At 39.4% G+C, this 27925-nt stretch overlaps 1 protein-coding gene across 1 annotated transcript in view; it reads left to right on the top strand.

Moving 5' to 3' along the window:
* rpap2 (RNA polymerase II associated protein 2) overlaps positions 1 to 27925 on the top strand; it is a 56732-nt gene that overhangs the window by 4543 nt on the left and 24264 nt on the right. The window contains exons 3-10 of the mRNA XM_033028955.1: positions 813 to 911; positions 3017 to 3082; positions 4333 to 4421; positions 4922 to 4954; positions 5875 to 6847; positions 15026 to 15117; positions 15634 to 15714; positions 24889 to 24957. Of these exons, the coding sequence (XP_032884846.1) occupies positions 813 to 911; positions 3017 to 3082; positions 4333 to 4421; positions 4922 to 4954; positions 5875 to 6847; positions 15026 to 15117; positions 15634 to 15714; positions 24889 to 24957 (1502 nt within the window). The remainder of the gene's footprint in view (positions 1 to 812; positions 912 to 3016; positions 3083 to 4332; positions 4422 to 4921; positions 4955 to 5874; positions 6848 to 15025; positions 15118 to 15633; positions 15715 to 24888; positions 24958 to 27925) is intronic.

Raw genomic sequence — 27925 nt, 5'->3', positions numbered from 1 at the left:
CTAGCGTTGTAAACACTGCTTTCACCACCCTGACTAACTGTGAGGCCACTTTCAGGGTACAATGCACTTATATATTGTTTATATAACATAAAACACAAGTTCCTCTGTTCCACAACACTCCCCAGAGCTCTACCACTCACTGTGAAAGTCCTATCCTGGTTTGACCTCCCTAAATGCAACATCTCACACTTATCAGAAGAGAAAACACCATTTGCGATTTCTCAGCCAACTTACCCAGTACATCACCATCCTCTAGTAATCACTAATAACTTTCTCCATTCTCTACAGTGCAACCTATTTTAATGTCATCTGCAAGCTAATAAACAATGCCTTTTACATTCTTATCCACATTGATATAGATGACAAAAACAACACTAGGCCCAGTACTGATCACTGAGGCACACCACTAGTTACGTGCCTCCAGTCTAATAAACAACTTTCCACTGGCAGTCTCTGTTTCCTACTATCAGGCCAATTAGATATGCATAGTGAGTCCAGCATGATTTGCCTCAGTACACTTTGCCATTTGTAGTTGTCTGCCGTGTATATTAGTTGAGAAATATTTTTAATGCTGTTAAAGTGACTTCACTTCAAAGGTACTTCATTGGTTGTGAAGGTGCTGATGTTCTGATTATTACTTAAGAAAAACCATGATTTAATGTTGCCTTTAGAGTTTGGTACTTAAGTTTCCTAAGGAGTAAGTTCCAACTGATACTTAATCTGTATTTTTTGTTATGTGCGCAATGTTGTTTTTTAAAAAATATTTATAGATGTATTTGTCTTCATCTATTCTAATTTTTGTTCTAATTTAGATAAAATTTATTACTGCTGCCCATTATCAGGATGTTGTGGAAGAACGTTCCATAATTAAGCAGTGCGGTTACCCTGTTTGTCAAAAGACACTGGGAATTGTAAGTGTTTTAATTCCTTTGGAATTGATTCAGGAAATTGTTTATGTATTAGATAGTATATTCACGACAGAGGTCAATGTTTTTGAAAACTAGATAAAATTAGTATTTAGGTCCCCCACGGTCATGGCTGACCATGGGTGATGCATCCCAGTTGTTGGCCGTTTGCTCCAAACCTCGGCTAGAGCAGCGTCGCTTGCGGCTGAAGAGACCAATGCGGGAGTGACAGTCTCTGTGGCAAAGGTCACATGTGTGTGTGGTCTCTGGTTGTTGAAGTTGCTGCGCTCCTTTCTGCGTGCCCCCTTGTTTGCAGCTGCATTCATCGGTTTCTCTTCCCCAGTTTTGAGATGTTGGTTCAGGGTACCTCTCCACCTCGTGCAAGGCTCTCCCAGGACTCCACATCAATGTCGAGCGTCTTCCTATCTCTCCTGCAGACATCCTTGTAACGTAGCTGGGGACGGCAGATGGTTCTCCTCCCAGATCTCAGCTCTCCATGGAAGGTCTTTCGGAATATGGCCATCCTCCATGCGATGGACATGGCCCAGCTACCGCAGTCTGCACTGCCTGAGTAGAGTGTACATACTGGGAAGGCCAGCGCGAGACAGGATCTCGGCGTTGGACACTTTGTCTTGCCAGGATATGCCCAGGATACGGCGGATGCTTCTAAGGTGGAAGGTGTTGAGTCTTCTCTCCAGTCTGGCATATAGTCCATGTCTCACTGCAGTACAGCAGCATGCTGTTGACACAGTCGTTGTAGACTGCTATCTTTGACTTCATTTTTCAGCTTTGGGTTTGTCTACACTCGAGTTGTGAGACGAGCGAGAGTTGTAGCTGCCTTCCCGATCCTCTTTTCAATCTTTGTGTCCAAGGAGAGGTTGTCGGTGATTGTGGATCCAAAGTACGTGAACTGATGGACGGCATCGAGTTCGTAGTCGTCGATGGTGATGGCAGGCAGTGGTGCCTCTGTATCCTGCCCTAGGACGTTCGTCTTCTTCAGGCTGATGGTCAGCCCAAAGTCCCTGCAAGCCCGATAGAAGCGGTCTTATCAGTGACTATAGTTCCTGCTATGTGTGGGACACAACTGCTGCTTCATCGGCAAACAGCACGTCTCTGATGAGAGCTTCACGTACTTTTGTATTGGCTCTGAGGTGGGTGAGGTTAAAGAGCTTTCCATCTGATCGAGTACGCAGGTAGATCCCTTCTGTTGCGGTGCCAAAGGCATGTTTCAGGAGCAGAGCGAAGAAAATCCCAAAGAGTGTGGGAGCGAGGACGCAGCCTCGTTTGACGCCACTGCGGATGTCGAGGGCTCCGAGAAGCTGCCATTGAACTGCACTGTCCTCTTCGTGTTGATGTGGAAGGATTCTATCATGCTCTGCAGTTTTGCTGGCAGCCAATCTCTGTTTTGAGGAGAAGGGGGAAAGATTTTATAGGAATCTGCAGGGAGCTTTTCACACAAAGGGTGGTGGGTGTATGGAACGAGCTGCCGGAGGAGGTAGTTGAAGTAGGGATTATTGCAACGTTTAAGGAGCAATTAGACAGGTACATGGATAGGACAGGTTTAGAGGGACATGGGGCAAACGGCAGGCAGTGGTATCAGTGTAGATGGGACATGTTGGTCGGTGTGGGCGTTGGGCCAAAGGGCCTATTTCTACACTGCATGACTGAAGGATATAGGAATATTGCAGTAAAGTAGGAGAATCTCTACCAGTGGAGACGGGACTGCTATGGTATTAAACTGTTGATGAAGCTATCTTATTGATTAATGATATCACAGAGAAAGAGAAAAAACAACAGGGCATGTTAAAATAAAGTGCTGGATGAACTCAGTGGGCCAGGTGGTATCTTGTGGAGGGAAAGGATAGGCGATGTGTTGGGTTGGGACTCTTCTTCAGATTGATGCTGTGTGACCCACTGAATTTCTTCAGCACTGTGTTTTGCTGAAGATTCTAGCAACTGCAGTTCCTTGTGTCTCCAAGCACAAATCAGTCAACTTTATACATGGAGCTTATCATGAACTTGGACTCAATTATGAATCTAATTTGTGTTAATCAGCTGTCTTGTTAGTCCCTTGCGGGTTCTGACTTTAACATTTCTTTTTATAATTTTAGGCATCTAAGCAGCAGTACAAAATATCTACAAAATCGAATCGAGTTTATGATATTACAGAAAGAAAGGCAAGAATATTTTCATCATTTTTAGTTGGTTTATACAGTGTTGAAAGAAGATATATTGGCATATCCGGGGGTTCGGCATGATTATTATGTTTGCATCTTACTCTGGATTCACCATTGTTTTCGAGCACATACATCAATATTTCTCACCAGGGTAATAATTGAAGCAACAATTCTAACAACTTGAGTGTAGCTTTAAAAGCTAAAGCTTGATAATTTTCCTTATTACATTTAGCTTAGTGACACCAAATGTAAAACATATTTCCACAAATGTCACACAAGAGTTGTCTAGTCATCAAATAAATCTTCTATGCAAATTGTGCAATTCAGAAAAAGTTAGGTAAAACCCTATTATGGAATTTCAATTTGGCATTGGTAGTTCTGAAAGTCACTAATATTATTTTGATTTTTCAAAGATTTTTGAATGCACAAATATTAACTTTTTATGATAGCTTTGGCAGCCAATAGTTTGCAGGATCTCAAGATGTTTTGGGGTCAGAGTTTGTCAATTATGCCTCTGTGCTAGGCACTATCCAGCATCTCACCAATTAGCTGGAGAGTGTGTTTCTAATGAACTACCTGGAAATCCACAATGGAAGATCGTTAGTTAGTGGAACATAATTTGTCTGTTTATAAAATTGGCCCAGTCGATAAAACGAATATCGTGATAATATTAATTTTGGCGAATCTTATTTTTTTAATATAACAATGCCATAATTTTTTGTTCCTGTTCAACGTTGTTTTGAAAGACGTCTACAGGACATTGGATCAAGCTGTCCCAGTCTCTCCAATTGCCTGATGTCTCTCTATGCCCCACTTACCTGTCCCAGATGTGCTGCTGCTCCATTTGCTGGAGTTCACCATTGGATCAGGATAATGCCTGGTGGTAACATAATGTAAGCTCCCTGGCTTGTGGCTGATTGTTTTGAATAATTTCAATCTGAAAAGACGAGTTGGCCATCAGTATACAAACAAATATTTTGGTTAGTGTGTCACTCCCATCAATTGCCTGTTTTGGCTCTGTGACTATCACACAGTGCAAAATCCAGTTCACTCTTCGGCAAGGTAAAACTGAAATGCGCCAAAGGAATTGTATTACATTTCAAACATTAACTTTCATGAGGTGATAGGAAGGGAGAATATTAAAGGATGTGGAATTTAGGACTCTAGATATTTCAATTGCAGAGAATGTGTTATCACTAAATGTATAATCTTATTAGAGTTTTTAACAACACATTTTTCTATATTTTCAGCATTTTTGCAGCAATTTTTGTTATAAAGCCTCCAAATATTTAGAAGCTCAGATTCCAAAAGACCCAATATGGTCACGTGTACAAGAAGGGTGAAGTATTTATTCTATATTTCTGTTTTGTAGTTATATATAATTTTATTTTTTTTACAGTTTTAGTTGCAGTGTAAAGGAAGTGTAATGACGGAAAAATAACTGAGCTAAAGTTAAGATATAAATTGTCTTTTTAAAAGGTTATTGTGAATGTAATATGTGGTAGATATTCAATAAAAGTAAAGTGGGTGATTGGGTGGTAATGTGAATTTTCTCCTTGGTCTGTTCCATTGCAATACAAAATGAAATCTGATCCTAAGAAAGTGAAGTGCTGGAGTAACCCAGCGGGTCTGTCAGCATCAGAGCACGCAGTTACTCCAGCACTTCGTGTTTACCGCAAGATTCCAGCATCTGAAGTTCCTTGTGTCTGACTAAGAAAATTATGGTTTGGCCAATTACCACAGCTGTTTCTGAAGAGGCTCGTACATAGCTAAATTGGAAAAACCTGAGCAGGGAATATTTTTATTAATGCATGATAAATATTTTCTTTTGTATTGTAGACCTCCAGTGTGTCGATTATTAAAAGAGCAAAGGTATGTATTTTAAACTTTAGTGTAATTGTTTAGAATTTAGTATTAAGAATTGATCATTTCAAGATAATTAAGTATCATATATCACAGCTTGTATGTGCAAAAATGGTCTGGATAGATTATCCATCAATCAATATTATTTAATCATTTATGGAGTTGCGATTGATGCATGTGCTGATAGCATTGGTAACTCAAATTATTTACCCTAATGTGTTTTTGTTCACCTGTGTTCTGATTTTTATGCCTTTTTATTGTCTGTCTTTGTAGATATACCTATTTAAGAGACCTGTTGATTTTTTAGTTTCATAATGTGTAAAAGAAAATACGAGCGAAAACAAACATTTTGGGTTATTTTTGGTGCCAATGGGAGAGATTTGGGATTTTTTTTTAAACTGCTGCTCTAAAACATTGGCCACGAGGTGGCGCATTTGCCTGTAAATGTAAGGTAATTGTCCACTTTCCATACTGTATTGTAAATGGCACAAACAAAATTGCATGGAGTTACCACATTGAAGCCAATAAAGAGTAGTATTCAACATTGGTTATAATTAGGACTGGTTGTATGCGATGTTTCAAATATAAATGGCCAAAAGATCCAACTTTGCAGCAAAAAACAAACAGTTCTTCTGTTTCCAGATCTCTTCTGCAAGTCGACATGCCTACCGTTCCCTGTCTAATTGGGAGTTTCTCCATTTTGTTAAAGAATGCTATTTTCTCAGAAATTAACTATCTAGAGATCAGTATCAGTAGATGTTCGGAAAGAGCCTTAAGAAAAAGTACAGGTTTTGAACCTTGTGCACCCTCGATTCAGAGATTATTGTGGAAGGGCAGTAAATACAGTCCTTGAGATATCTGGCTTCTGAATAATGCCTAGAAAATAAGCTTTGAATCAATTATTCTTTTTTTATATCTTAACCGTGCAGGGGGAGCGCTGGGGAAAAAGTGAGATTTCAAACTTTAAGTATCCAGGTTTCAGATGTTGATGACCCTTCTTTTGTGGACGATCGGCAAGAATCTAACTCCTCTCCACGTGAAAGTGATAGCAGTGGCACCGATCAAGAATTTGTTTCATCTGTCGTGACTGGAGAAAAGTATAACGTAAAATGTGCAAGGCACAAACAGGTTAAAAAAAAGCAGCACGGTATTACTACAGAACCCGAAAAAACATTAACTGTGCCAAAATGTTCAGAGACGGATCATGAAGTAGAAAATGCTGCACAACAATTGAAGGAATATCATGTTAATAATGCTGAGATATCTAGTTCCAGATTGTCCCAGAATGCAGGAACAGATCAATTGACTTTTGCACCGAAGGAAAAAACACCTCTGTCAGTAGACCAAGATGTACTTCCAACAGTTTCCTTGACTGGATTAAAAGATGATGAGAAAGTTGTAGCAAGCAATGTTACCACACAAGGTCTAAGTAAGAAAGGTGCTGCATCTCTGAAAAAGCTAATAGCAATATCAAAACAACGTAACTCTCTTTGTTCAAGTAGCTCTACTTCACATGTAGAAAGTAATGTGATTGAATTACTAAGACAAACATTAAGTGAATGGAACACAGGAGAAACATTAAGATTTCTTTATGGTTCAAATTTAAAATACAAAGGAACACAATGTAGGTTGCCATGTCATGCTACTGAACAAGAACAACTTGATGAAGATGACTTGGATAGCCTGGAAGTAGTTGAAATCATTGATCCTAATGAAAATATTCACAAGAGCATCCAGGTCAAAAAGTTAGATGCCTCTGTTAGACCATTACCAAAATTTGAACAATTAAAGCAGGAATCTAAATTTCTTCATCTGAAGGTCAGAGAGTTTTATAAAGGACGATATGTTTTACCTGACAACTCCGAAGACAACTGGGAAGGAAATTATCAGTCCACAACTTCCGTAAGTTATACATTCTTCACACTAATATCTTTCTGGAAGAAATCAAAGAAAAAATCAAAATAGTTCTCAATACGAGTAAATCATTTTTTAAAATTCATTCAAAAGTTTGCCAAATTTTAGTTCATGATGCTTTGTTGAAGATTTTAGAACTTTATTTTGTGACTCCCCCAGTGGGTTCCATTCCACAGCCCCGTAAAGGGTGACGAGGTAATAATTCTGGTAACTGCTTTCCATATTAGGAATTAAATCCAAGGCCATTCTAGTTAACATAGATGTTAACTAGAATGGTCTTGGATTCAATTCCTAATATTGAATCTGACAGCTATTACATCATGAACTGATGGCATCAATTTCCATCACATTCAGTCCCAATAGCTCTTGTTACATTCAATAATCATGTGGGTAGTAAGGAGAAAGAGCAGTTTAGGCAAAATAACAAACTTGTTATCTGAGTTAAATTATCTTCCTGATGGCACAGTGGTTAATTATATTTTACGGTATTTAAAATCAGATATTTCCTGCAATCTGAAAAACAAGTCAAGTCAAGTTTATTCGTCACATACACATACGAGATGTGCAGTGAAATGAAAAATGAAACAACATTCCACTACCATCCTACCATGCCAGACCTTGTCAATGGCTTTTCTGAAATCCACATAGACAAAACCTTGTCAATCTTGTCAATCCTCTGGGTTACCTCCTCAAAATAAAACTCAATTAAATTCATGAGGCACAGTTTCCCATACCGAAAATAATGCTAGGTATCCCTTATCAGTTCCCGCCTTTCCAAATGCATAATAACCTGTATCGCAAAATCTATTCCAATAAACTCCCCCACTTGTGTAAGGCTAACCAGCCTGTAATTCCCTGATTTATCTCTGCTTCCCTCTTTAAATTACCTCCCTCTTAAATAACATAAACAATGGTTGTCCTCCAGCCTTCCAGTACCTCACCAGTGACTAACGCAGTTACAAAAATCTCTGCCAGAGGTCTAATAATCCTTCCCCAGCAGTCCTTTTACCAGATAGGGGAGTCTAAAACTAGAGGGCATAGATTTAAGATGAGAGGGGAAAGATTTAAAAGGGGCCTGAAGGGCAGCATTTTCACTCAGAGGGTGGTATGTATATGAAACGATCTGCTGGAGGGCGCTGAAGTAGCAGATGCAATTATTTTGTTTAAAATAAATTTAAATAGGTATATGGATAGAAAAGATTGAAATACGAGCCAAATGCAGGCACATGAGACTAGCCCAAGTAGAGTCATTGGTTGGCATGGAGGAATTAAGCCAAAGGATCTGTTTCCGCTTTGTATAACTATGTGACGCTAAGTGTGACATTCTACAATTTTCTAAGGTAAACTAAGGCAGTACATACAGTTGTAGAGCATACAACTACATACAGTATATAGGATATAGAAACATAGAAAATAGGTGCTGGAGTCGGCCATTCAGCCCTTTGAGCCAGCACCGCAATTCAATATGATCATGGCTGATCATCCAAAATCAGTACCCTGTTCCGACTTTTTCCCCATATCCCCCGACTCCTCTATTTTTAAGAGCCCTATCTAGCTCTCTCTTGAAAGTATCCAGAGAACCAGCCTCCACCGCCCTCTGAGGCAGAGAATTCCACAGACTCACAATTCTCTGTGAAGAAGTGCTTCCTCGTCTCAGTCCTAAATGACCGACCTCTTATTCTTATAAACTGTAACCCCTGGTTCTGGACTCCACCAACATTGGGAACATTGTTCCTGCAGCTACCCTGTCCAATCCTCTAAGAATGTTATATGTTTCTATAGGATCTCCTCTCATCCTTCTAAATTCCAGCAAATACAAGCCCAGTCGAACCATTCTTTCATCAAACATCAGTCCCGCCATCGCGGGAATTAACCTGGTGAACCTACGCTGCACTCCATCAATAGCAATAATGTCGTTCCTCAAATTAGGAGACCAAAATTGCACACAAAACTCCAGGTGCAGTCTCACCAGGGCCCTGTACAACTGCAGCAGGACCTCCTTGCTCCTAAACTTAAATCCTCTTGCAATGAAGGCCAACATGCCATTGGCTTTCTTCACTGCCTGCTGTACCTGCATGCTTACTTTCAGTGACTGATGTACAGGCACACCCAGGTCTCATTGCCCATCCCCTTCTCCTAATCTGACACCATTCAGATAATAATCTGCCTTCCTGTTCTTGCCACCTCAGTGGATAACCTCACATTTATGCACATTATACTGCTTCTGCCATGCTTCTGCCCACTCACCCAATCTATCCAAGTCACCCTGCAGTCTCATAGCATCCTCCTCGCAGCTCACACTGCCATCCAGCTTTGTGTCATCCGTAAACGTAGAGATGTTACATTTAATTCCCTCATCTAAATCGTTAATATATACTGTAAACAGCTAGAGTCCCAGCACCGAGTCTTGCAGCACCCCACTAGTCACTGTCTGCCATTCTGAAAATGACCCGTTAATTCCTACTCTTTGCTTCCTGTCTGCCAACCAGTTCTCTACCCATGTCAATACCCTACCCCCAATACCATGTGGTTTAATTTTGCAAACAAATTGCTTGTGTGGGACCTAGTCAAAGGCTTTTTGACAGTCCAGATACACCATATCGACTAGCTCTACCTTATCCATTCTACTTGTTACATCCTCAAAATATTCCAAAAGATTAGACATTAGATTTCCTCTTCATAAATCCATGTTGACTTTGACCATCACTGCTTTCCATATACATGGAATGGCTCTGGGAATATGAGCAGAAAGACCTAGGGATACAGGTATGTAATTTCTTCAAAGTGGCAACACGTACACAATGATGGCGAAGAAGGCAAATGGCATGTTCACCTTCATTAGCCGAGGCTTTTAGTTTATGAGTGCATTTATAGTGCAGTTGTACGAAATGTTGGCTCAGCAGAACTTGGAGAATTTTGTGCAATTTTGGTTGTCATACTACAGGAAGGATGTGATTAAGCTAGAAACGGTGCAGAAAAGATTCACAAGGATGTTGTCTAGGTTGGAGGGCTTGAGTTATGATAGATTAGATAGGCTGGGTCTGTTTATCCTGGAGTGACAGAGGCTGGCATGGTAGAAGTATATAAAGTTATGAGAGGCACAGGATAGGGCATGTACCCCATGGTAGGGGTATCTAAAACTAGAAGCCGTAACTTTTAAGGTGAGAGGAAAGAGATTTAAAGAGAGTCAAAGGAGTAAACTTTTCACATCAAGATTGTTGATATCTGGAATGTGCTACCAGAGAAGATAGTTGATGCAGGAACAGTAACAGTAACAACGGAAGGACTCAGAACTGCTGTAGTTTTGGGAGCAACAGCAGCAGGAGTTTAGCAGGAGATACGACTGATTGGCTCTAGCCCAAGTGGGAGGAGAGAAGTGAGTCAGTGCCGGGAAAACAGTTGAAAACTGAGGAATTTGGTTTGTAAATTGGTAAATCAGGCAATTCATCAGTCAATTTAAGCAAGACAGCTCTTAGCGAGCGGCAGTGAGTGAAGTGCCCTGTGAGAAAAGTGTCTTTGGCGAGGAGGCTGAGGAGAGGAGACGAAAGAAGGAGATGTCAGGCAAGCTGATTCAGTGCGATGCTTGCAGTATGTGGGAGGTCAAGGACACCGCTGGTGCCTCTGGCTGCTACAAATGCGAGAAGTGCATCCAGGTAGAGCTCCTGAAGGGCCGTGTTGGGGAACTTGAGAAGCAAGTGGATGACCTCCGGTTCGTCCGAGAAACGGAGTCGTTCCTCGACAAGTCCTACAGTACGATTGTTACACCTAAGGTACTGGAAGAGAGAAGGTGGGAGACAGTGAGAACGGGAGGGAAGCATGGAATGCCAACTTCCCCGGGTGTTGTACCTCTTGTGAACAGGTTCACCCACTTAGAAGCTGTCGGGACAGAAGAGGTGTTTACACTGGGCGGCGGACTGGCTTGCGATGCGAATAGGGCTGTTGAGCCAGAACCAAAAAGGCCTAAGTCAGGCAACGCCATTGTAGTGGGAGACTCCATTGTGAGAGGTACGCACAGGGGTTTCTGCGGCAACAGACGGGATGCGAGGATGGTGTGCTGCCTTCCTGGTGCCAGGATCCAGGATGTCACGGACAGAGTGCAGAAAATCCTCAAGGGCGAAGGTGAACATCCGGAAGTGGTAGTGCATGTCGGCACAAACGATGTCGGAAAGAAGGGGATGAATATTCTGCAGCGTGACTTTAGAGAGCTCGGAAAAATGCTGAAAAGCAGGACCTCCAGGGTTGTTATCTCCGGTTTGCTTCCAGTTCCTCGTGCTGGCGAGAGCAGGAACAGGGAGATACGGGACCTGAACGTGTGGCTGAGGAACTGGTGCATGGGGCAGGGATTTAGATTCTTAGATCACTGGGATCTGTTTTGGGGTAAGGGGGAACTGTACAAAAGGGACGGATTGCATCTTAACAGGTGTGGGACCAGCATTCTGGCAGGCAGGTTTGCCACTGCTACACCGGTGGTTTTAAACTGAATAAGGGGGGTGGGGTGTCGAATGGGATAGTGGAGGATGGAGTTAAAGGGAAAGGGTTTCTTAAATGTGTGAGCGTAGAGACAGAGGGGTGTAAAATGAGGGTAGAAGCAATAGGTAGCAAGGTGAAAAGTAAAAGTGGCAGGCAGACAAAACCAGGGCAAAAATCAAAAAGGGCCACTTTTCAACATAATTGTATAAGGGGTAAGAGTGTTGTAAAAACAAGCCTGAAGGCTTTGTGTCTCAATGCAAGGAGCATTCGTAATAAGGTGGATGAGTTGAATGTGCAGATAGCTATTAATGACTATGATATAGTTGGGATCACGGAGACATGGCTCCAAGGTGACCAAGGCTGGGAGCTGAACATCCAGGGATATTCAATATTCAGGAGGGATAGAGAGAAAGGAAAAGGAGGTGGGGTAGCGTTGCTGATTAGAGAGGAGATTAACGCAATGGAAAGGAAGGACATTAGTTTGGAGGATGTGGAATCGGTATGGGTAGAGCTGCGAAACACTAAGGGGCAGAAAACGCTGGTGGGTATTGTGTACAGGCCACCTAACAGTAGTAGTGAAGTTGGAGATGGTATCAAACAGGAAATTAGAAATGCGTGCGACAAAGGCAAAACCGTTATAATGGGTGACTTCAATCTACATATAGATTGGGTGAATCAAATTGGCAGGGGTGCTGAGGAAGAGGATTTCTTGGAATGTATGCGGGATAGTTATCTAAATCAACAGTAGAGGAACCAACGAGAGAGCAGGCTATTTTAGACTGGGTATTGAGTAATGAGGAAGGGTTAGTTAGCAGTCTTGTTGTACGTGCCCCCTTGGGCAAGAGTGACCATAATATGGTTGAGTTCTTCATTAGGATGGAGAGTGACATTGTTAATTCAGAAACAATGGTTCTGAACCTAAAGAACGGTAACTTTGAGGGTATGAGACGTGAATTGGCCAAGATTGACTGGCAATTAATTCTAAAAGGGTTGACGGTGGATATGCAATGGAAGACATTTAAAGACTGCATGGATGAACTACAAAAATTGTTCATCCCAGTTTGGCAAAAGAATAAATCAGGGAAGGTAGTACATCCGTGGATAACAAGGGAAATCAGGGATAGTATCAAAGCGAAGGATGATGCGTACAAATTAGCCAGAAAAAGCAGCATACCGGAGGACTGGGAGAAATTCAGAGACCAGCAGAGGAGGACAAAGGGCTTAATTAGGAAAGGAAAAATAGATTATGAAAGAAAACTGGCAGGGAACATAAAAACTGACTGCAAAAGTTTTATAGATATGTGAAAAGAAAGAGATTAGTTAAAACAAATGTAGGTCCCTTGCAGTCAGAAACAGGTGAGTTGATCATGGGGAACAAGGATATGGCGGACCAATTGAATAACTACTTTGGTTCCGTCTTCACTAAGGAAGACATAAATAATCTGCCGGAAATAGCAGAGGACCGCGGGTCAAAGGAGTTGGAGGAATTGAGTGAAATCCAGGTTAGCCGGGAAGTGGTGTTGGGTAAATTGAATGGATTAAAGGCCGATAAATCCCCAGGGCCAGATAGGCTGCATCCCAGAGTACTTAAGGAGGTAGCTCCAGAAATAGTGGATGCATTAGTAATAATCTTTCAAAACTCTTTAGATTCTGGAGTAGTTCCTGAGGATTGGCGGGTAGCAAACGTAACCCCACTTTTTAAGAAGGGAGAGAGAGAGAAAACGGGGAAATACAGACCAGTTAGTCTAACATCGGTAGTGGGGAAACTACTAGAGTCAGTTATTAAAGATGGGATAGCAGCACATTTGGAAAGCGGTGAAATCATTGGACAAAGTCAGCATGGATTTACAAAAGGTAAATCATGTCTGACGAATCTTATAGAATTTTTCGAGGATGTAACTAGTAGCGTGGATAGGGGAGAACCAGTGGATGTGGTGCATCTGGACTTCCAGAAGGCTTTCGACAAGGTCCCACATAAGAGATTAGTTTACAAACTTAAAGCACACGGCATTGGGGGTTCAGTATTGATGTGGATAGATAACTGGCTGGCAAACAGGAAGCAAAGAGTAGGAGTAAACGGGTCCTTTTCACAATGGCAGGCAGTGACTAGTGGGGTACCGCAAGGCTCAGTGCTGGGACCCCAGCTATTTACAATATATATTAATGATCTGGATGCGGGAATTGAAGGCAATATCTCCAAGTTTGCGGATGACACTAAGCTGGGGGGGCAGTGTTAGCTGTGAGGAGGATGCTAGGAGACTGCAAGGTGACTTAGATAGGCTGGGTGAGTGGGCAAATGTTTGGCAGATGCAGTATAATGTGGATAAATGTGAGGTTATCCATTTTGATGGCAAAAACAGGAAAGCAGACTATTATCTAAATGGTGGCCGACTAGGAAAAGGGGAGATGCAGCGAGACCTGGGTGTCATGGTACACCAGTCATTGAAAGTAGGCATGCAGGTGCAGCAGGCAGTGAAGAAAGCGAATGGTATGTTAGCTTTCATAGCAAAAGGATTTGAGTATAGGAGCAGGGACGTTCTACTGCAGTTGTACAGGGTCTTGGTGAGACCACACCTGGAGTATTGCGTACAGTTTTGGTCTCCAAATCTGAGGAAGGACATTATTGCCATAGAGGGAGTGCAGAGAAGGTTCACCAGACTGATTCCTGGGATGTCAGGACTGTCTTATGAAGAAAGACTGGATAGACTTGGTTTATACTCTCTAGAATTTAGGAGATTGAGAGGGGATCTTATAGAAACTTATAAAATTCTTAAGGGGTTGGACAGGCTAGATGCAGGAAGATTGCTCCCGATGTTGGGGAAGTCCAGGACAAGGGATCACTGCTTAAGGATAAGGGGGAAATCCTTTAAAACCGAGATGAGAAGAACCTTTTTCACACAGAGAGTGGTGAATCTCTGGAACTCTCTGCCACAGAGGGTAGTCGAGGCCAGTTCATTGGCTATATTTAAGAGGGAGTTAGATGTGGCCCTAAGGGGATCAGAGGGTATGGAGAGAAGGCAGGTACGGGATACTGAGTTGGATGATCAGCCATGATCATATTGAATGGCGGTGCAGGCTCGAAGGGCCGAATGGCCTACTCCTGCACCTAATTTCTATGTTTCCATGGATAGGTAGTTGAATGAACAAGTTATAGAACGATATGGAATTTACACAGGGAAGTGGGATTGGTGTAAATAGGCATGAAGGTGGGCTGATAGATGTGTATATGCTGCATAACTATGACTAAAGGCTTAGCACAGTGAAATGTTATGTTTCATTAAATGGTCAATGAAGAAGGTAAAGTGCTTCTAATGATGTTTGTGACATAATGTTGCATTTTATAAAGATAATAAAAAATCATTAAATACAGAATTTTTCCGTGAAGAGTATGTGAAATGCACAGTGAAAAATATTTTCTCTTTTTATTTTTAACCCAGTAACATACATACTGAACTTTAATGAATGTTACCTTATTTTAGAGTTGAAGCCCCAAGCCTGTTTTTGAATTGCATGTTTCCCATCTTTAGAATCAGTGTAAAAAATGTCTAGAAGGTAGAATTAAACAATCAGTTCACATCTTTTAGAGGTTTGATTTTTGCTGCCAAACATGAAAAGGAGATCATTGATCCACTATATTTTCCAATGTCCAGACAAACAATTCATAACTTAAATAATACTGTTCTATTTTTAATTTAGGAAAGTAAAAAGGATCCATTTTTTCCATTAGTTGATTCTGAAGCACAGCACCATATCCGCAAAGGTATCGTTTTAGATGCACTTAAAAAAGTGTAAGTGTATTCATAGATATTTATCAAAATCTATATAAATTTTAGATTTTTACACTTTAATATATCTAGTATGCATGGAAACTATATATTTTTTCAAATCTTGTCGTCTTTAGGATTTGTTCAGAAAAAATAGATTTTTGTTTGTATTTTGTTTTCTGCATTCATGGCATGCAGATGTCCCTGCCAAAGCCAAGGCTGATTTGCTATCCCCATTTATCATCAACAGGGTGGTGAAGAGCTTCAATGCCTTTCAAAAGTGTAATACAATGTCCACCTTAAATTAGATACATTTTAAAGTAATACATCTACTGTAAGAATATATTAATTGTTAAATATTAATTAATTAAATATTGATGTTTACAGCGGTTATCCTACAATGCTCCTCAATTAACGCCGAATTAATTAAATTAATTAATCCAAAAATAAAGTTCATGTGCTGTAGTAAAATTATTTTGTAATGTGAATTTTCAAAGAGAATTTGATAACAATTGTAAAAGTTTACTTTTTCATTTCTAGTTTACCCAAGTTATTGGGACCTTGTCAACTCTCGATGTCTGATATAATTTCTCAACTAAGTAGCCTTGTAAAAACCTTCAGGTAAGTGATACAACTGTCAAATGCTACATGCATATGTGAATATAGGTAAATAATATTTACATGTTTTAACAGTCTTTGTGAACGGCCATTATTGGATCTTCCTGGATTACATCACGCAAACTTGTACTTTTCTCTGCCATAACATGTCACATCGCTCCAGTCTTATCATAGAAAGGAAAGATAACCTGGCAACCTTCTCTTCGCTTTGTTTCCTTTACCACCTCCAATCTTTCCCACAAACATAAATGCAAAAGATTAATGAGTTTGCCCACTAAAGCTGAGACCAAATTGACAACATAATACAAATGTCCTATCCTTGCTGTGCAGTCCTATCCATCTACAAGGTTACCAACCCCAGTAGAACTAGACAGTTGTAACTTTGACCCTAAGCTGAGTGTTTTACTTCCATTGCTCATCTCTGACTTGATTCAGTACATCAAGGTTAACATTTTAAGTGCTGCAATTTCCAATGCTATTCTGGACACCTTTCCATCCTCCAGAGAAAATACTGGGATCTATTTTTGAGGAAGTGACAATGAGGATCTTGAAAGATAAAAATAGAATTGGGCAGAGTCAACATGAATTAAAAGAGCAACCATCAACGGCAAATTTCTTGATTTTGTTTAAAGGTTGTAACTAGGATGTACTAGTTAATTTTTGCAAGGTCATTCTGCCACATAGAGTCCATGCTGGAACTGAGTCTTGTAGGGATTACACACAGGTGCTCCGCCAGATCTGGTCAGGCGTAGAACTCGTGACTCATTCATTCCAAAGGCAATCCAGATCTGCAGATTAGGAGACAATGGGAATGGGTACTTATGTAAGGTTACTTTTACATTTGACATTCCAAAGTTAAGCAAAGTTAAACATTGTCTGAATTAAACTCACATACATAATTTCTCTGCCCACATATTCACCTGATCTATATCCTGATGTATCCTTTCACATTGTTCTAAACTATCCATAACTTGAACAATTTTTGTGTCATATGCAAACATGCAAATAAGCCTATCTATATTTTTGTCCTAATCATATATATACACAAACAGCGAGGTCCATTCCTAATTTCTATGGAATACCTTTGGTCAGAAAACTCCAGCCAATGAAACACTTGAGAAATGTTTAAAGTTGTACCTGTAGTAGTTTATATAATGAAAACAAATGCACTAATTTATAATTCAACAAGTTTAACGAATTACTTAGATTTAATTTCAGGAACCCATTTTTATCTAATGTGCATTAGACTAATTATTTAGATCTACAACCTGTAAATAGCCATCTTAGAACTGGTTATGTTTAAGAAGGAACTGCAGATGCTGGAAAATCGAAGGTAGACAAAAATGCTGGAGAAACTCAGTGGGTGCAGCATCTATGGAGCGAAGGAAATAGGCGACGTTTCGGGTCGAGACCCTTCTTCAGACTGATGTGGGGGTGGGGGTGGGAAGAAGAAAGGAAGAGGCAGAGACAGTGGGCTATGGGAGAGCTGGGAAGGGGAGGGGAAAGAAGGAGAAAGCAGGGACTACTTGAAATTGGAGAAGTCATTATCATACCGCTGGGGTGAAAACTACCCAAGCGAAATATGAGGTGCTCCTCCTCCAATTTATGTTGGGCCTCACTCTGGCCATGGAGAGGCCCAGGACTAAAAGGTCAGATTCGGAATGGGAGGGGGAATTGAAGTGCTGAGCAACCGGGAGATCAGGTCGGTTATTGCGAACCGAGCGGAGGTGTTCGGCGAAACGATCTCCAAACCTACGCTTGGTCTCACCGATGTAGAGCAACTGACACCTAGAGCAGCGGATGCAATAGATGAGGCTGAAGGAGGTGCAGGTGAACCTCTGCTGCACCTGGAAAGACTACTTAGGTCCTTGGATGGAGTCAAGGGGGGAGGTAGAGCGACGAGTAGAGCATTTTCAATCTTAAAACTGGTGTTACTTAGCAAGAATGATTATGCTTTTTGATTCCATGCCTTTAGATACAACAACAAAAAATAATTAACCACCTTTTCATTTTCCATGTTAATTTGCTGTTCCATAAGAAATCATAGACAAGTTAAATTTTAATATAAATATAAATCTATTTTAAAATTAGTTTCTAGATAAAACATTTTAGAACATAATTCATTTGAATTAATGCGAAAGTAAAAGTAAGATAACTATTTGTAAAACTTATTTCCCTCCAAATAATACTGCTTAAAGTTTGGAGAAGAAAAAAAATCATTGTCTTAATGCACTTGGCAAATAAAAAAAAAATTCAGCAGTAGCAATTTTCTGCCTCACTACCTTAGAAAGAAGACACAGTTCACGGTTCCTTTCAGTTAACAGTTTTTTTTTGTCTGTGCAGCTGAGAAATGGACTGAAGATGCCCTGGTAACCCTTGTATTGCAACCAATTTTCTCAGCAAATCTCCAGGTGCCTGTTAAGCAGTTGTTAAGAAAAATTGAGACACTGGATTTTTCTCTAGAGCTAGCACACGTTGAGGGTTTTGCGTGGAGGAGGGAATAAAGACAACCCACAACCCCCGTGTTACAGCTGTTCGGGTAACGGAAATTCACCCTTATAGAATTCACAAATTGCTAGCGGTTAAAATAAACAGTAAATGCGGATGTTGGAAATCTAAAATAAAAACAGAAAATGCACCAAGCCTTTTCTGTTTTTATTTTGGATTTCCAACATCCGCAGTGTTTTATTTTCAGCAGGTCACACCACATTTGTGGGAAGAGAAACAGAGTCAACGTCTTGTGCCTATTGGGCTAATCGTAGCATGTTTCAGTTGTTTGGAGGTTGTATTTAAAGTAAGTGACAAGAATAGATGCTAAGGAGAGATGAGAGGAAACCTTGGAGGACAGGAAAAAAAGACATTGCAGGTAAGATTGAATAGAGTAGCAACTAGTTTAGCGAGGATTCCCCCAACTACATGATAAAGAACAGACTTGGGAAAAGTGTGGTATCATAGGCTTACAGGCAAGTTAAGAAGGATGATGTATTGTGGTCAAGTACAATGTGTTATATGTGTCTTTGATTACAGTCTCACTGCTGTCATAAACTATGGAAGTCCCATTTTTCTGGACTGGAATTCCGGGAAAAGGGGCCTGGATTTTGTCGGTGACAGCCTATTTAAATGTTTGGAAGGGAATGGGAGGTTGTTTGTATGGTAGTTTGCAAGAATAGAAGAGACAAGATGTTTTTGTTGAGAAGGCTGATGAGGCATAAATAGGCAAGACAACCAGAATCTTTTTCCCAGAGTAGATATGTCAAATACTAGAGGGTGCTGTTTTAAGGTGTGAGGGGGAAAGTTTGATGGAGATGTGTGGGGCAAATTTTTTTTTTACACAGTGTGGTGGGTGCCTTTAGCGTGGTGCCGGGGTAGTGGTGAAGGAAGCAGATATGATGATAGCTGTTAGCTAGGCACATGAATATGCAGCGAATGGTGGGATGTGGATCAAGTGCAGGTAAAAGAGAGTTTAATTTGGCATCATGTTCCATCGTGAGCCGTAAGGCGATTCCTCCATTTTACTATGTTCAGTTGTGGAAATCTTAAAGGCTGGTGGGCAGTCCAGGAGGAGAATGAAGCATCAATAGTTGATATGGTAGGATACCTTCTTGAGAATAGGTTTGAAGGAGCAACCAAAGGATCTTGTAATAACTTGAGGTTGGAGAATCGTACGGAAATTAGTTTAGTTCAGCGCAGAAACAGGCCCTTCAGCCCACCAAGTCTGCACCGACCAGCAATCCCCAAACATTAACACTACCCAACATACACGAGGGACAATTTTACATTTATACCAAGCCAATTAATCTACAAACCTGTACGTCTTTGGAGTATGAGAGGAAACCAAATATCTCGGAGAAAACCCATGCAGGTCACCGGGAAAACGTACAGACTCCAATGAGAGGAAAAGCTGGGGGCTACAGATTTAGGGCTGATATAGGGTCAACGTTGAAGGAAGTTTGGCTCAATGGACTTGGGTAAAGGAAGGAAGCAGCAAAGATGTTCTCGCTTTTAAGGCTCCACTACAACACAATCTACTTTTCACTTGCAATGGAAAAAAATAATAAACAGAGCAGGGGAGTGAGAATTGAGTGAAAATACATTTTTGGAGTATAACACAAGAAATGAGCAGTGACATCACAGTATAAAGCCTATGTAAGGGAAATCTTATGTATCATTCATCTTTTCTGTATTACAAAAAAAAAAGAACCTCCATAGGAGAATACATTACTTATATTTATTTAAGGCATGGCATTCCAGTTTAGTATTTCCAATGGTGTTATCATTTTTTGCGAAACAAAATAATATTGTTAGCCAATGTTATTTAAAAAAAAGCTTTACAGCCAATTTACTTTTAATGTCAGTGTTGTAGATTAGATTATACCTAGTTTTCCAAAACTATACTTTCTAGCTCCACACTGCTGAAGCCTGTGAATATTGACCTATACCAGACCATAACGAGCACATTTTCAGACTAATGTTCTAATTTTATCAACATATTAACTGTCAATGGTCAGGGATAAAGTAATTAACTGATACCTTGGAACCGACTGCAGCATCTAAAGAACCTAGAAATTTTCAGGCCGGGACCCTTCTTCAGAATCTAAAGAAGGATCCCGACCCAAAAGGTCAGTCTGAAAAAGGGTCCTGACCCGAAACGTCACCTATCCATTTTCTCCAGAAATGCTGCCTGACCTGCTGTGTTACTCCAACATGTTGTGTCTATCTATGGCATAAACCAGCATCTGCAGTTCCTTTTTTATTCAATCTAAAAAAATGACCATGTACCTTTTGTCCATCAATACAATCAGATCCTCCTGTTATTTCCTTAACTGCCCCTGCAGCATTGGCCTTCTGTGACGGCACTATTTGAATGCAATGCTACACATGTGAACTCTGATACCGATGGCTAAGCCTCTTGGAAATATTTCACTGCACTAACATCTTAACAATAAACTGGGCAAAACTATTTTTATAGCTGTAACATTTTTTTTTAAGGATTTGTTATACTGCTCTTTAGTAGATATGTGAAGCAAAGTAAAAACTTATTATCCACAACAATTGTGATTTTATTCCAAAGTAAAATACTCGCATTTCATGCTATGAGAATAGAATGCTAACATGAATAAAATGACTTGGAACAATTATTATTTGTTTACGTTGCGCTCTGCAAAAAGAAACACAAGGGTCAGAATTTCAGATGTTTCAGTGGCATGGCCAAGTTTTGAATTTAATATACATTGTGCGAACATTATTGCCAGCCAGAAGAGAGATACTTGCTAGTCCAACACAGTGAGCGGACTGATGTAAAAGACAAATACTGATTTTGTGAATGTCGTTTATACAGATATATAGTGCAGCATTGCCTTTTTTTCTGGAGAAGTTATCCTGTGTTAACAGGGTAAAGTTGCCGCAGTTATAAATTCAGTTTTCTCCATTCTTTTATACAGTGCCCTCCATAATGTTTGGGACAAAGACCCATCATTTATTTATTTGCCTCTGTACTCCACAATTTGAGATTTGTTAAGGAAAAAAATCACATGAGGTTAAAGTGCACATTGTCAGATTTTAATAAAAGCCATTTTTATACATTTTGGTTTCACCATGTAGAAATTACAGCAGTGTTTATACATTGTCCCCCCATTTCAGGGCACCATAATGTTTGGGACACAGCAATGTCATGTAAATGAAAGTAGTCATGTTTAGTATTTTGTTGCATATCCTTTGCATGCAATGACTGCTTGAAGTCTGCGATTCATGGACATCACCAGTTCCTGGGTGTCTTCTCCGGTGATGCTCTGCCAGACCTGTATTGCAGCCATCTTTAGCTTCTGCTTGTTTTGGGGGCTAGTCCCCTTCAGTTTTCTCTTCAGCATATAAAAGGCATGCCCAATTGGGTTCAGATCGGGTGATTGACTTGGCCACTCAGGAATTGACCAAGTTTTAGCTTTGAAAAACTCTTTTGTTGCTTTAGCAGTATGTTTGGGATCGTTGTCTTGCTGTAGAATGAACCGCCGGCCAATGAGTTTTGAGGCATTTGTTTGAACTTAAGCAGATATGATGTGTCTATGCACTTCAGAATTCATTATGCTACTACCATCAGCAGTTGTATTATCAATGAAGTGAGCCAATACCTTCAGCAGCCATACATGCCCAGGCCATAACACCCCCACCACCGTGTTTCACAGATGAGGTGGTATGCTTTGGATCTTGGGCAGTTCCTTCTCTCCTACATACTTTGCTCTTGAAATCACTCTGATATTAGTTAATCTTCGTCTCATCTGTCCACAAGACCTTTTTCCAGAACTGTGGTTGCTCTTTTAAGTACTTCTTGGCAAACTGTAACCCGGCCATCCTATTTTTGTGGCTAACCAGTGGTTTACATCTTGCAGTGTAGCCTCTGTATTTCTGTTCATGAAGTCTTCTGCGGACAGTGGCCATTGACAAATCCACACCTGACTCGTGAAGAGTGCTTCTGATCTGTCGGACAGGTGTTTGGGGATTTTTCTTTATTATGGAGAGAATTCTTCTGTCATCAGCTGTGGAGCTCTTCCTTGGCCTGCTAGTTCCTTTGCGATTAGTAAGCTCACCAGTGCTCTCTTTCTTCTTAGTGATGTTCTAAACAGTTGATTTTGAGAAACCAAAGACTTGGCTGATGTCTCTAACAGTTTTACTAAATCTCGTTGCACTGACGTGCAATGACAATAAAAGATATATTATTATTATTATTCTTGTTTCTCAGTCTCATAATGGCTTCTTTGACTTTCATTGGCACAACTTTGGTCCTCATGTTGATAAACAGCAATAAAGGTGATGGAAAGACTGGAGGAAAGACAAGGTGCTGAGAGCTCTCTTATACCTGCATTAAGGAGGCAATTAAACACACCTGAGCGATTACAAACACCCATGAAGCCAGGTGTCCCAAACATTATGGTGCCCTGAAATGGGGGAACTATGTATAAACACAACTGTAATTTCTACATGGTGAAACCAAAATGTATAAAAAAAACCTTTAATAAAATCTGACAATATGCACTTTAACCACATGTGATTTTTTTCTATTACAAATCTCAAAGTGGAGTACAGAGGCAAATAAATAAATGATGGGCCTTTGTCCCAAACATTATGGAGGGCACTGTAGCTATAGGGAAAAAAATCAGGTGTGCTTTATATCACAAATTTTAAAACACAATTAAAAATTATCTTGTAAAAGTAAGTTTAGGAAGTCCCCCACACCCCACGGTGCACTGCCTTAACCAGACAGTTATACTGATGGGTAATGGAATGTTATGATGGCTTTCTATGACAGGTCACTTATGCCACTGTCATCACATGAAGCACAAACTAATGATTGTACCTATCGATGGCCTTCACTTTCCCAGCAGAATATTTTTTTCTTTTCTTCAGGTGGCAATTTTAATACTGCTACAGTTAACCATTACTGAGATCTAGAATTAATGGACCACTGTTGCCTATGATTTTGTATTTGTCCCTGCACTGAAAGCTTTGTTCATCTGAGAATCTGGCCCTGAGGTACAGTTTGCTTTAAAAGTGACTGACCTTTGTCTGCTACTGCATACATAAACGTGCCACACCTGTAGGTTGTATGCTTTTAGCTCTCCTTTTAATACAGCCACAATAAGATGATTGCACTATGACAGGTGGTTGCTCTGGGACTAGTGATTGAGCAAAAGGTTTTTGTTTGGAGAAGCTTCACTGCATAGTCATTGAACAGCCTGGTGATGTTAATGCAACAACAGATCTATACTTGAGCAAATCATTCAACTCCTCACACTGCTTGGTTTGTAAACTGTTTCTTGATAGCAATATACTGGGTGTGAAGTTGCTACAAATTGATATGAAAATATGATATGTTCAGTTAATTGACACACATATAACTGCATTCTTCGATTTATATATAAGTATGTTGCTTCCCCATGCTGCAATCAATAATGGATCCTTGTAGAGCATAAGAATAAAGATGCTTTCACTGGTATTTTTCACTGTTACCCCATGTGAATTTCAGCTGTCTCTTTCATTGTATCTCATCGCAGATTAGCCAGAATGTTGCAATTGAACAGGCTGTCAAGATGATTCTGTCATTTATTTTGTTTGATGTTTGTAGGTACAGCCTCATCATGGAACTGGGACAACCTGTACTTTGGTTTTAGAGATTGCATTTAAAAATAATGCAAAATATCTTGAGTAGAAAACTATTTATTTGTTAAATCCTTGCTGGGTCTTGCTGTATATTGGAATCTCTCAATCGTATGCTGCTGCATTATACTGTGGATGGACAATAAATGCTAAGCTTAACAGAGATGTATCCAAAAAATAAATGTAATAATATTAGTTATGATCTTTTGGAGAAGTCATTGGCTTTTTCTATGGGGCGATCTCTGAAATGTTCCCTTGTGAACTAGCCCTGAGAGCAGCGACTGGGAGAATTTGCGTAAAGGTTGGATTTTCATAAGTAGGGCCTTCCGTTACCCAGCACCCCTATATTCCATTTTTCCAACTGAAGCTTTATGAAGGAACTCTAAATGCTTAAGCAGTTTGCACACAAACAAAGGACTTCCTCAAACATTTTTCCTCTAATAGATATGTTATTTTAATGCTGTGCAAGTAATACTAACTGGAGATAAAAGGAATTGCTGATTATTACCACAGTAATAATTAAAACCTGAATAATAAACTACCAAGAAATGTTGGACATTGATTTAAAATATGGCATGTTTGTTCCAGATTTGTTCCTCTCCTTGGGTTTTTGTAACTAGGTACAACCGATTTAAAAGTAATGATGAGAAAATATAACAATACTTTCTGGCAGTGTTTTGAAAAAATTTATACAAAGCCTTTTAATAGTAGCATGTCACTTTCTAGCAATGATGTTCCATACAATGTTTTAATCACTGCCACGTTATAGACAGGGAGTAAGTATACCAAGGTGTATTCATGTACCTTCACTGGAGCTGGGTAAAAAACAGAATAGGGTGGGAGCTCTGCCACCTGACCTAAACAATGCCCCAATGAATGTTCTTGGCAGGGAAAAGTGTGGTGTAGTCACTAAAAGATAAAAATAACAATCTAATAATTTTTTTTAAAGTATTCAGTGAATAAAGGAAGTAGTCTGAACATTTGAACTTCACCTCTTGTGGCTGATTATTTTCTGTAATTGTTTTACAGACTGACCAACACCAATATTATTCACAGAACTCCAGAGTGGACATTAATTGCAGTTGTGCTGTTTTCAGTGTAAGTGTTAACAATATTATTTTTGTTCAGAGGTTAATGTAAAATGTTCTTGTTAAGTTGGGTAAATGATTATTAGTAGAGTCCAAGAATGTGCTTTAAAACAGTGAAGACTTTACATCTATCATTTTCTTTATTCATAATCTGTTAAAACATAGACTGCAATGGGTTTGTTTTCACACAGTAGGGATTGGATAGAACAACATAAAATAGGATAATTGAGACAATTCTTTTTACAGTAGAAAATGTTGTACATTTTTCAGAAAAGGAAATTCTAGACTTTGTCCAACCCTGTTGTCTTGGATTTGCTTCAACTAATTCCAGGTGGTGGTCTTGAAAATCATGCCAGTGTTATGATTAATTTCTATGTTTGTATCAAGTATCATTGGGAATAGCCTGTGGCGTCCTGCGGAGGGAGGGGTGGGGAGGTGATGTCACTCGTAGCGCGAGCAAGAATGGCAGGCAGGATAGGGAGGCAGAGTTATTGTGACGTCATCAGCGAAAGACAGCCTTTTTTTTCAATGTTTTTTTCAGATTTTTGAACATTTTCATTAATAACTCGAGAAATAAAGCATGAAATTTCCAGATAAGGCGATTTCAGACTCCGGGGGGAAAATCGTGTTAACGTGTTGTTTTTTTGAGAAGATGTCATTATACACACACGCCCACACGCGCACAAGCACACACACACACACACTATTATAAGTATAGAGACATTTCCAAATCCAGTTGCAGGAAAGCTGAATTAAATGGAATAAGTGTCTAAAAAGGAGTTTTTCTATAGAGAACCACACAGTCATTATAATGTAGAATTGTGTATTTTAAAATATGGTATAAGGAAGATTGAAAGATTGCTTTTCAATATTTTGCTTAATCATCAATCATTGTAATTGGCCAATGTAACCATTACTTTGTATGTTTGTTTCTCATGAAGGCCTCTAGCATTGTTCTTGTTGTTCATCCCCAAGTCCTTCATATCTTTACACTTAATAATCATTCCACTGCAGTGTCTTTAAACCATTCTAATGTGAAAAAAATTCAGATATTATGATAATTCAACTCTTAATTATCTAATCATATTGTTGTATTCTTCATTTATTCTATCATTGTTTCTTTTTAAAAAGTCACAAATTTCAAAATGTTGCTAACCAGTAGCATAGTTGCAAATATATACTTTCTTCTGCACAGAGGTTAATGTTCCAGTTCATTTTCACGGTAAATAAATAATAGGTAATTATGGTGATCTTATTAAGATACCATTATTTAATCAATTATGCATGATATTATTAACGTGTGTTGACCAGAAATTTCAGATTTTAAGATTTATCAAGTTAACAACCAAATCTTATCAGTTATTTTACCCATTTTCTGCTGTTTTTTTTATTAATGTCAAATTTTTTAATATGCTGAATTTTCATATTAATTGCCCATTAAACTAGATACAAATTTAGGTGAGTACGTGGTGTACACACATTGTTACCAGCTCTAAATTTTAACAATTTAACTGGAAGTTGGAGTAAAGTCTAATTGTGTACTGGGAGAAACTCCATTCCAGCAAAATGGGTCCAATTTGTGCAGTTTAATGGCATGGTGTGAAAAGATCAGTTCAAATATTAAAAAATTTTTGTTTTTTGTTTTGGGTAGAAAAACAAAAATATTTGAATTTGCAGTGGTACGTGGAAATTTATGAAGCGTTGAAAGTAAGGCATGGAAGTTATGAGGAACAATTTTGAGAAAACGATTTGTCTTGGTTCTTGGTTTCTTGGTCCTCCAAAATATTCCAAATGGAATTTAAACTGGAGGTGGTGAAGGGAGGGCTTAAGCCAGAAAGGGTTATTGGGAAGAAAGAGCTACTTTAAATTTAGTCGCATCTGGTTGGGTAACTATAGTTGGGTGGAGATTATTCCATGCTTTAATTGTGCGGGGGAAGAACGAATTGCTGTATACATCTGTCTTTGTAGCTGGGATCACAAATTGGATCGAATGCCCTTGTCTGCTCCTAATTGGTTTGGGTTTGGTGTAGGTCTTGTAGTCTATGTCGAGCCGACCATTTAACATTTTGTAAAAACAGGTCAAACGGTGAGAATGAATAACAATTGCTAGTTATGATAACTTGCATTATTTCAAGACAAAATTAGATAACTAGCAACATTTGATATAATTTACAGACTGCAAATCATACACACAGTTGGAGAGAGCTTGAGATGTGCATTTCCAATCGCATCTATTTTTATTAACATTGAAAGAACCTGAACAGCATTGGTTAATTACAACAAATCTCTTGTGTTTGGACTAAGTACCACATGTAATGTTTAACATAATGTCTGCCTTTTAACAAAATCGCTGGTGATTTAATGCACTGACAGAAGAATAAATTTCATCAGGATTGAAGCTTTCATACAGTTGGGGTATTTTCAACTTGAATTAGAGAATTGTAGAAATCTACTCCAGGCTGCACTGTGCTTCTCCTTAGGCCTGCCAGATCGGTGGAACTTCTTGGGTGGAGATATTCTTAGTAGACGTTTGCAGGTCAAAATATGCTGCAGGCTATCTTCAAAGCATCCTCAGCATTGCATTTCCTACCATTGATATTGCTTCGGTCTGACACATTATTCCAGCTTTCCTGTCCCAGGGAAGTGCGTTCAAGCAAGTGTTAGTGAAGGCTTCAGTAAGCCTTAAATCTATGTTATAAAACCAACTAGTGCTGAAATGAGTCATTAAATCAGAACATAGAAAGTAACTTTACTGGAATGCTTTGATATCAATTTTTAATAGACTATAAGAACAAATCTTTTGTCATTTTTGCTACCACGTTGTATGGGTGAACGGCTAATTTGTGAAACAGATCTTATGAATTTTTAAAACTTTCTGCCACAAATTTCACTGCCTTCATTGGTAGCATTTGAATGCAGCATTTTAATTTCTATAAATTTAATCATTTAATGTTGTACACACTTAAATAGATTTTGTA

This window comes from Amblyraja radiata, chromosome 10, assembly GCF_010909765.2.
Source record: "Amblyraja radiata isolate CabotCenter1 chromosome 10, sAmbRad1.1.pri, whole genome shotgun sequence".
NCBI classification, from domain to species: Eukaryota; Metazoa; Chordata; class Chondrichthyes; order Rajiformes; family Rajidae; genus Amblyraja; species Amblyraja radiata.
Note: the sequence above shows the minus strand (reverse complement) of the source record. Positions and strands in the feature narration are given on the sequence as shown.